The sequence below is a fragment of the Oenanthe melanoleuca genome, chromosome 2 (genome assembly GCF_029582105.1).
Source record: "Oenanthe melanoleuca isolate GR-GAL-2019-014 chromosome 2, OMel1.0, whole genome shotgun sequence".
In the NCBI taxonomy this organism is placed as follows: domain Eukaryota; kingdom Metazoa; phylum Chordata; class Aves; order Passeriformes; family Muscicapidae; genus Oenanthe; species Oenanthe melanoleuca.
In genome coordinates, this window is record NC_079335.1 from 102,874,022 (window position 1) to 102,884,644 (window position 10,623).

Consider the following 10,623-nt stretch of genomic DNA (forward strand, 5'->3'; position numbering starts at 1 on the left):
CTGACAGCTCAAGAAAATCTGCTGAGTAGCATCAAAACAAGTGCTGGCCACCTGATAATAAATTTAAGAAATAAAACATCCATTAGTTTGGTACCTTCTCTAGGATGAGTTCAAGTTCACATATTACTAACTATCCTTATTCTAATATCAAAATTCAAGACACATTCATTTCAGCTAAAGTGTGACCTACAAACCCATCATTAATGGGAACAAGGATCAGGTTTAAATGCTGATCTCACCATAATGAAGCTTACTACAAAAAATTAATAATCAACAGAGTAACTGCATGTGCATATGCGCGCATATTTGGATGTATAAAATCAGCAAGCCTATTTTTATTTAGAAATAGATTTTAAAAAGCGGTAAGGTAGAATAAAAATCTGGAGAAAAACACTTATGTATTTAGGAACAGCAAAGATGGCCTGAAGACAGCTAGTACTGTGACAAGACTGATTATGTATGGAACCACCAATAAAAACTTGCAAAGCTTCAAAACTGAAGATGACACCTACACAATGCAGTATTTTTTATTAGATGTTTTTTATGAAATTTGCTGAATTCATCTATTGGAGACCCAATAAAATAATTCACAGCATTTGTTATGAGACTAACAAGAAAACAATATATGGAATAGAAAAAAAAATGGTTTACAACAGAATAATCACTTTTTTTAAAAAAATAAAACCCATTTAGATTACAGGTAGATTTTTTCCAAATTATGGGTTCACATCCACACACGTGGAAATATAACTCTCTTCTCATAAAAACCTTTGCCAGCAAACAAAGAATTTTAATACATAAATTAGGATCTGACCAAAATATTGCCACATAAGAAACAGATCAATTATATTTACTATCACCAAAGCTTTACAAAAATATTTTCTTTGTTTTTTCAAGCTATATTTTAATATAGTAATACTTGGTACTTAAGGTTAGTTGTCAGAACTTGAGCCACATAATAGCAAGCATCCAACAAGAAGTACCTTACTATAGTTGGCTTTCATATAATCTACTCACAATCTTTGCATGCAAACACTTAAAAAAAAAAAAATACAAAGGCTCTTTAGAAGTTATTCAGTAAGCACTACAATTCCAATTCATGTTGTAATTTGAAACAATTAAAAAAAATATATTGAAGATCAATCCCTTTAAATGCCAACGTTAGTTCTGTTCATTAGAACCTTTAAGCTACTGTATAGAGAGGAAAATGTTTAAAATTAGCTTAACAAAAATGAGGATTAATTTTTTTCCCTATTGAGTGACTAAAAGCACTATGCTATAAGAAACTCGTGAACGTATTTGAAAAGCTATGGTTTCTAGATAAGCTCAAACAGATATATTAACTGAATTTTCCTGACAATAAGTTTCAACAACAACTGTAAAAAGTTTCTCTTTTTCATCAGGTTGTAGACTTTGTGCAGCTTTCTTTTCCCAGCAATAGAAAAAAGGAAGAGCAAAATACTATAAAAGAGGCAAGAGAAGCAAGTATGCTGCCAACTGTAGTTCACTGCATTACAAAAGAAAGAAGAGGGGGAAAAAAGACGAAAAAAATCCATCCATAAACCAACAAAAAAATATGAGAGACTATTTTCTAACTGAAGCCAAGTACTCAATTGAATATATATTTCAAACTCCCATCTGAAAGTAAGTCGGTAAAAATCATGCAGGCCAGTAAACTCTCTGTTAAGTTACTGATCTTTCACATCTTGGAGAGACACTTATTTCTTCATTAAAGATTTTCAGAATTCATCTATTCTGCCCTCTGAACAATATTTTACCAACCTCTCCACAAAAAGGACAGGCTATTGATGAGGCATTACTCCAAAACAGAGATTACTCCAGAGGAGCATGTAACCTGTGGGTATACACTGGCTCCATTCTGAGTTCCACCAGTTTCCAATTTCCTTTGGTTTTACCTCTGCCAATTCTTCTACATTCGACCTATTTTGCTTTGGCAGCCCCATCAGGTACAAGCTAAAGTAATCAGTCATCAATTTTTATACTTTGTAGGCATCATCAGTGAAATAAAATATATTACTTCTTTAAAGAATTATGTAACCTTAAAAAAATCCTTTTCTACATCTATACTTCATGGAAACCTCATAATTCTGTAAACACAATCCCAGAAATTTAATTTTTTTATCTAGCTCTCTGAAGGAGCTAGTCCACTATACCACAACAGTAGAAAACGTACCCTGAGAACTGGAAGAGTGCTGTCTAACCCAAACCCAGCCCACCAGCACAGCAGTACCAGATACACAGTCACCATGCAAGTAGCCCAAAATGGGCTGCAGTCAAAGATGTACAGTGGCACACAAGATAGTTTTCAGAGGATGAGAGAATTAGAGGAATCCAGGTATTCTGAAGAAGTGAACTTACAGGGTGAACAGAGGCAGGATACCTGAAAGAAATCTTGCTACGTCTTTTCTGCCAGATACTTTTTCTTTGTAAAAACAAGAGGACTTCAATTGTGTACACAAGACTGTACTCCCCTGATTGTACGCACAAAGCACTGCAAATTCAGCTACGGCAGTGCAGAACCCTAAACAGCTAGAGGTCACACCAAAGGCCAAACACCTATTCAGGTACTGTGGTAGTAGAGACATGACTGAAATCTTAACTAGAAGCAGCTCAAACCACAGCAGATCAAGAACTGGCAACATTCCAAAACTGATCCTACTCAGTTATACTGCACACCCACAGATTACTTTTCATTTAATTATTCTTCCTATCCTGTGATAAATGATTTTGTTCCTGGCATTAAAACTGATGGCAAGTAAAGAACAAGTATCTGTGAGCAGCTGAGTGTCTTGGTACCACTGGTTGGCTTGATAAATAAATTGCTTAAGAAAGGGAACAAGTGAAGAGGGTAATTCTAATCAGAACATGATCCATCACCAGAAGATACAAGTATTAAATGAGCCCAAGCTTTTTTCAGTGAACAATAAAAGTATTTTAAAATCAGGATGAGCTGCTTCTTTAATGCAACTTCAAGTCTTGCAAAATACAGTCCTTTTCTTTGCATCCATACCAAAAAAACATGTTTAAACCAAATCACTTGAGTGTGCATATAATTACAAATGAAGCATACCAACAATATTGCATGGCATTTTCCTTTCAGTTGTAATCTACAGGTGATCTACAGGGCTAAAGGAACAATTTGGAAACAAAACAGGCAATTTGCTACAGGAGAGGTTTCAAAACAACTTTCAAAGTCAAAGCTACCAGTTGCTCAAGAACTAGGAGCTTCATAGAAAGGTCCTCTGGAAAGCCACTCAACTATAAGTGTTCTGTGCTTTGGAAATCAGATAATTTAAAAAAAACCCCAAACTTAGAAGTCCAACTTCTAAGGCAACTCATGAAGCCTGAACACTTTGAAATATACAGCTCTAGGAAAAGTCATCACAAATACATATTCTTATGTGCATAAGGTCTATAGAAGAAAAGGAATTTTTAATTATGACTGCATCTATTTGGGTGTTGGTTCAAATCCCGTTACCAGCATCATTTCAATCCAAGAACAAAAGAGGGATTTCCTGACTCAGTGTTTGGAGGGAAGACACACTGAAAAATAACTATTTGTTTCACACCTCATACACACTACTAAAGCAAAACCACACACCCACTACTTAAGCAAGTATAATTATATTAACAAATAGACAGAACTATAATTCTACAATTAAGACTTTCTTCACTTGCGAGTTACTAACCACAGTGGTGATACTTCTGAAAGTTTTCTTTTCTTAAGCATCTGACTTAAATATGTACTTTCCTCCAAAAAACCCATACAGCAGAGAAATACAGAGAATATGCTTTGGATTTCAGACTAAATATTTATGTCGGGTTCTCAAGTGTTTCAACAACTATCTTATACTTGAAGAGATTACACAAGATTATGAAGGAAGCAGGCTACCAAGGCAAACTTGACATTTTTTCCACTGCTGAGCTTTAATGCTTCAGATGTAGAATTAGTTACTTTAAACCACTACTTATATGTCTCACTTTGAAAGCATCAAGAATGGAGCTCAGATAAAGGTGTATTTCTGCTCACTTTATGTCATGTCCTCAGAGGAGGTGCTTGTGAGTTTTTAATCTACAAAACCAACTTGTTGCAAAAGCATTATTATGAAAACTACTGCTTAGCCTTTGAGAATAACAAATACGAAATTGTCTCATGAAGACTAAAGACAAATCAATGAAACCTGATTAATAAGGAAAACAAATTACTATCTCAATCTTCAGTTTCTAAAGAACAGTTTAGTTTTTTGTCAGTAAACACTAACAAAAGAATCAATATAATTCAGAGAAAACAAAATTTGAGATAGAAATGTCAAAATGTTTATTATGGCTAAATATTAATTAGAAACTGGTGTTACTGTATAAGGTTTACTTTTCAATGATTCTTAAAACATTTTATATAAAAAAGGCATTTTGACATCTTTTTATACTTCTATGTGTGTAATTCATAATCATTTCACTCCTTAGTTATATTTAATGTAAACACCAGAACACCTGGAAATCAGCAACTACACTTACAGAACAGAGCTCACTAACATTACAAGCCTCAAATACATCAATCCTACCAAGTCCTGACTCAAAAAAACAAGTTATGGGACAGAACACTGTCCACATGGGTCCAAAGCAATGCCACCAATCAGGAGGAGAAAACCTGCTCCAGAAGCCATTCTCTAGGTTGTTCAGGAACTACTCGGCCTTATGCATGCCCACATTTAAAAGCCCACTCTCCACTGGCATGAAGAAGAGCAGGGAGCCACCACACACTGCTATAGGCAGCTCTGTCACTCCGGGACAATGACAATAACTGGGGAAATATGCCTTTTATGGAGTACGTTCACACTGTAGGCAAAGGAAATGTTCTGCAAAACTAAACTACTTCCCTGCAAAAATTCTTACTGGAAACACCAGATCTGTTTGATGCTGTACTTACTACTTGCTCAGCCACAAAGATCTTACACTGTTAAACTGAAAAGTAATTGTTTCTACAGCAGTAGAAACACACACAATAGTACAACCAAACTGGCATCTGAATGCTGCTCTGGTGAATTTTAATACTACATATTCCAAAGGCAAAAAAGCTAGATATAACACTGTGCTGGACAAAAAGCTAGGTATCTATTACGTTTAACTGATAATTCCAGACTGAATCCACAACAGGAAAACAGTTTCTATACAACTGCATTAGCTGCAATGTCAAGCCTCACGGAGGCCTAAAGAGAGCTGGACACAGAGATCACAGATCCCAAACATGATTTGTTTTATTCTTTGTACCTGTTTAGCAACCACAAACATTGTTTTTCTCTTTTTTCCTTTCAGAACAAATGGATAACACTAACACGGAGTACCTCCAAATAAAGCAGGGCCAGCAGATCAGTAGTCGTGCTGTCTGCAGTAAAAGGTAGGCATGCACACATGACTTTTACTAGTAGAAAGAACAACAGAATATTTTAGATAATCTCCAAGAGATAATACATTTAGTACTGTTATTTTTCCAGCACTGACCATACACAGATAAACACTACATTCTAACTTTTAAACTTTGCCAAATAGATTATAGATACTTCCATTTACTATCTATCTCAAACGAAGTCAGAGTAACTACCTCACAGGATTAATACAGCAACAAATAATTACAATCCTAGCAATCTTCTTGCAGATTACATTACAGTGTTTACCAACCCAAGTGATCAGTAATACACAAACAATTTCATCTTCATATTTAAAAATAAACATTTTTTCAAGGCATACTATTACCAGGCTCTTAACTTTGAAACAAAGTAATTTCTCTACCCCACCCCTCCCCAATGTCTTCAGAGTACTAAAAGATCTGCCATCATTTTGTTTAAACACTCACTTTCAGATCTGATTTCTATACTTGGAGGTCAAAGGAAGAGAATTAGAGGCATTTTTAATTTAGGAAAATACTGTCACGTCTCCTAGTAAGCTTCCAGACAGTGGCACAAATTTCCATGCAAACAAATGAAGTCTTAGTAGTAAGCACAAAAAAAGTAGAACTAGTCAACATCTCATTTTCAATCAAATTTTGGACCGATTTTTCTTCTTGATGATCAGAATCTTCTACAACTTTCCTAAATATAATTGCTTTGAAGTATACTACAGGGAAACAAGAGAACATAGAGGTAATTTTACAGACTTTCTCCATTTCTAACATATCCCTACATCTACCACTTATGAGGACAGTTTCATCCCTTCCTCCTTTTTTTTACCTGTAGGTAGCAGAAAACCAAATTTTACTTTAGACTTAACAGCTTTGTATCAAATAATAAATCACGTACTTGGATGCTAGACTATAAAGGAACCTGTCATCAAGTTGCAAAAGAAAAAAGCAACCCTCAACTTTTAAAATTATAGCTCACTGTGTCGATGACAAAACACAGCTATCCAAACTACAAAAAATAAAGCTAGACAAAGTGACATATGCCTATTATAAAACACTTTCTAAACTATCATTCTTATTTTGTTGATTAGCATACCAAAACAGGGTCGCATATCCAGCAGCATCAATTACACACAAATGTACCCAACTTTACTAGCAGACTATTATTTTAAAAGTATCAAAAGAGAAACAGAAAGAAAAAAATGAGACTTCCTAGAAGGAAAGATAACAAATTTGGGTCATCAGTGAAGTCTAAACGAACTGTTTTGAATGGTATTGTTCATTCCAACTAACTACAATTTCCCATTTTCTGTAGTCCATAGGGAACAAACTGTTTACATTTGGTTTTCTTTGCAACCATAGAAACTTGAAAGGTTGTTTAAATTAAAGCTTTGATTTTGTAGCATACTATTGTGGCCACAGAAGTGCAGGATTGACAGGATCCTATTGCCTGATTATGTACAAGGTTTGCTGTCTTGCACTCAACCATAAAAACAGTTCTTTTTTTTTTTATTCAAATGAAAATCAAGTTGAAATTACTTCCGTCATACTTGCAAGTAGCATTAGACCAGATCCACACCAAACTGTTTTCCTAAAGACTGTATGAACTATACAGTTCCCATCATTTATTCATCTCCTCATCAACTTGCACACCAGACATGTTCTTTTTAACCAGACTAGATTTATCAGTCTAGCAGGGGAAGATCCATGTTTTCTCCTGAGATAATGCAAAACATACTTACATAATCATCACAGATTCTAAGAACTATGTCAAAATACTTCTAACTATCAACACTCAAAACAAAGAAAGAAACTTACCTACTACCATGAGAGTGAATTCAAATCCTCTCTTTACAGACTTTCGGTAAACTTGATTTGGAAGATTGGCAAACCCCACATATCCTTCAAGGTTCTTCTGTTGCTAAAGCAAGAAGTATTTAGGAAAAAAAAAATTAAAAAGAAAGCATGTAACTTCTTAGCTGCTTTGTATTCTTAGCTATTGAAATGTTCACTTATTTTCACATTTGTAGAAAAGTGCTATCTACCAAACCTCTCAACGATCCAAGCTGTCTACATTCAAGAAAGTATAATAAATTGCAGCAAAAAATACAATTTTTTTTTCTGGATGGCCAAAAAACTGGCATAGAAACTCAGGTACACTAAGAATATTTTCAGTAAATGGAATTTCCATATGACTGTTTGTATAAGTGCAAGAGTGAGCATGTGCAAACAAATTAAAACATAACCAACTTGGTACCAATGCTCATTTGAAACACAGGCCAGCAGCATGAATGCATCTTTCCTATACTTCCAAGTCATGATGGTACTGCCTCAATTTGACGGAAACCAGCTTGACACCTCTGCTTACGTGTCACTCAATTGGAGGCCTTCACGTTAAATCCAAATTTACATGAATGCAGCAAAGCTTGAAACAAATTCTCCATACAGGTATAACTTCAGTTGCCTTGTACTCTGAAAAACTTACCCAAAATAGTGCCTAGTGTGAAACAAGAGAAGAATTCTGTATGTTAGCCATTACTTCTTCTCACCACATTAATGACAATGCTGGAGGTACTTAAAATGGTACAGTATGGTTAATTGAAGTTTGGTATGTGGTTGACTTGCTTATTTTGAATTTTTTTCTTTCTAAAAGTGACAGAATAAGTTCAATGCGGTAAAAAATCATAGAACTTATAAATTAAAAATATTTCTTTAATTAAAGCAATGATATAAAACCACTGTCACCTTTAAAGTATTGAATGCAAGAAGAACTAACCTCTCGGCAGTCCAACAGCACTAGTCAATAAATGACTCTGCTTTATGTCTCCCAACTGATTTCTCCATTTGGCAAATAAACTATTCACCTCAAACAAAGCTACACCATTGCAAAGACTAAGTTAGTAGTTCAAGTTTAAATACTCATAATGTTATTACTTCCCTAAATGTAGGAATCTTTGCATAGTGTCACATAAAGGAACGTTTTTAAAGAAGCTTTTTGTTTCAATAGGGCTTTAGATGCAATTATAATCTCACCTGAAAGGCTTTAAAATATTTTTAAAATCAGCCAGGAATTTAAAATCCAAATATTTGTTTTAATTTTCCAGTCTATTACAAGAAGTAAGGAATGGAATCTATCACAATCTAAAACCCTGAGCAGGAACTCAGAGATAATATATGACATGCAGGTTAGTGCTTTTTAAGATATTTAAGAGCTCCTTAACAGTGCAGGTCCTTAATAACCATTAAGGATGTGGAACTCCTATTCTTCCTACCAAATATGAAATATCTAATCAGAGTCAAACACTCCGAATAGTTCTACTTGTCAACCACCTACATTTTTTAGTATCTACATACCTTCTAATGTGTGCCATGTTTACCAGAAACAGCTCACCCCCTCTTTAACTAATTCTTTTGCTTAAAAGAATTGTTTTTCATATAATTCTTGTTTTGAACAAATGTTATTTCTCTTCCCTTCCACATTATAAAGAGCTACACACTTATGATAGTTCTAACCCTAAGAACTTTTAGATCAATGAGTATGAAATCCTAAAAAAGAACAGATGGCAATTTTGGGGTTGTTTGCTCTATTTAGTGGGGCTACTTTAATTACACCCATGATTTTAGATAATGAAATATAAATGGTAGTAACCAGAAAGATAAAGATGTATGAAATGTTACACTGGCCATTAATGTTGTGTTTAATGCGAGCATTTGCTGTCAATAGGAAAGAGCCTTTCAAAAAACTGCAGCTGGATGCCAGATTCAGATTTCAGGTATATTAACTACAACTGAAGATTTCAACATGCTGTTTTTTAAATGGTTGCCTTTGCTCATAACCTGCTACTTCTAAAGAGATCAAAACATTAGGAATTGAGTTTAATTCCTGCAACAGCTTTTAAAATAATTTAGTACTTTTTTTTTGTAAAAGAATTGACTTCCACTGTTTAAACATGGTGCCAAATGACATCTAATTTTTTTAATATATACAATATCTTCCCCTTTTATCCCTTCCCGATTTTCAACCAGCTGCTACCTAAGCTCAATTTTAGTTCATCTACTAAAAACTTAATGCTGCTCCTATTCCTACATTAGTCGTAAAACATCTGCATCAAATACTTACAGCTACTTTGTAAACAACACATTTCCACCATTTTCAGGATTGAAGATATCAAGAGAATACATCCAGAAGCAGTCCAGCAAAATGATGAATTTGAACCATTGCAGCAATGAGTCCGTACAGATGCAGCCACAATCCAGAGAGAGGAACAGGGGCAGTATGAGAAAGAAAAGAGAAGAAGAAAAAGTTACTTACATTTGATCAAAGTAACCCACAGTATTTTCCACCTAGTATGCTCAGTATGCAGCATTTTAAGCAGAATCACAAATGGTTTGGGATGGAATGGATCTTGAAGAAAATCTACTTCAAATCTCCCTGTCATGGGCATGGACACCTTCCACTAGTTCAGTTTGCTCTAAGCCCCATTGAACCTGACCTTCAACACTTCCAGGGATGGGGCATCCATAACGTCTCTGGACAACTGGTTTTGGTGCCTCACCACCCTCACAATAAAAGAAATTCTTCTTAATAGCTAATCTGAACCTATCTTCTGTCAGTTTAAGGCCATTTCCACTTGTCCTCTCACTTCATACCCTTGTTAGAATTCCCTCTTCAGCTTTCTTGCAGGCCTCCTTAATTTACTTTGTTAGTAACTTTAATTTAGTTTGGATTATACATAAAACAACCTAATTTCTTGGTAATATACTAGATGAACTCCAGCCATTTAACGATCAATACAGGTAGTTATACAATAGCTCTTTTTACTTCATTTATTCAGTGTGGTTTTTGTTTGCCATATAGTACCTGAACCTGTGATGGGTTCAGGGGTATTTCTTCTTTTGAGGTGTTCACTAGAATATACAATCTCATTTCACCAAACTACTGCATAGTATTTTATAGTGTGGAAAAGGTAGGAAGATCAAAGCCATCGTCATAGCGATTGTCTCCCAGGCTTCTGTACTTCTAAGTCACTTTACACATTCAGTGAACACTGTCAATTCACTTCATTTGCAACACTGAGCATGAGAGCACTGCCGCAACCTCAAGCAAACTGCCATGGTTCAGCAGTCAGAAAATAAAGAACAAAGTAGGGAGCACAAGTTAAGTGTCTGTTCAACAACATCTAACTCTGTGCATGACAAGAGGTCTA

The 10,623-nt window shown here is 35.0% G+C and overlaps 1 protein-coding gene across 2 annotated transcripts in view; it reads right to left on the bottom strand.

Annotated features, from left to right (window-relative positions):
* Positions 1 to 7,337, bottom strand: part of SEPTIN7 (septin 7) — a 61,395-nt gene extending 54,058 nt beyond the window's left edge. For both annotated transcript variants that reach the window (XM_056486060.1, XM_056486059.1), the window contains exon 1: positions 7,235 to 7,337. In XM_056486060.1, the coding sequence (XP_056342035.1) occupies positions 7,235 to 7,244 (10 nt within the window). In that variant the 5' untranslated portion in view covers positions 7,245 to 7,337. The remainder of the gene's footprint in view (positions 1 to 7,234) is intronic.
* Between the last annotated feature and the right edge of the window lie 3,286 nt (positions 7,338 to 10,623).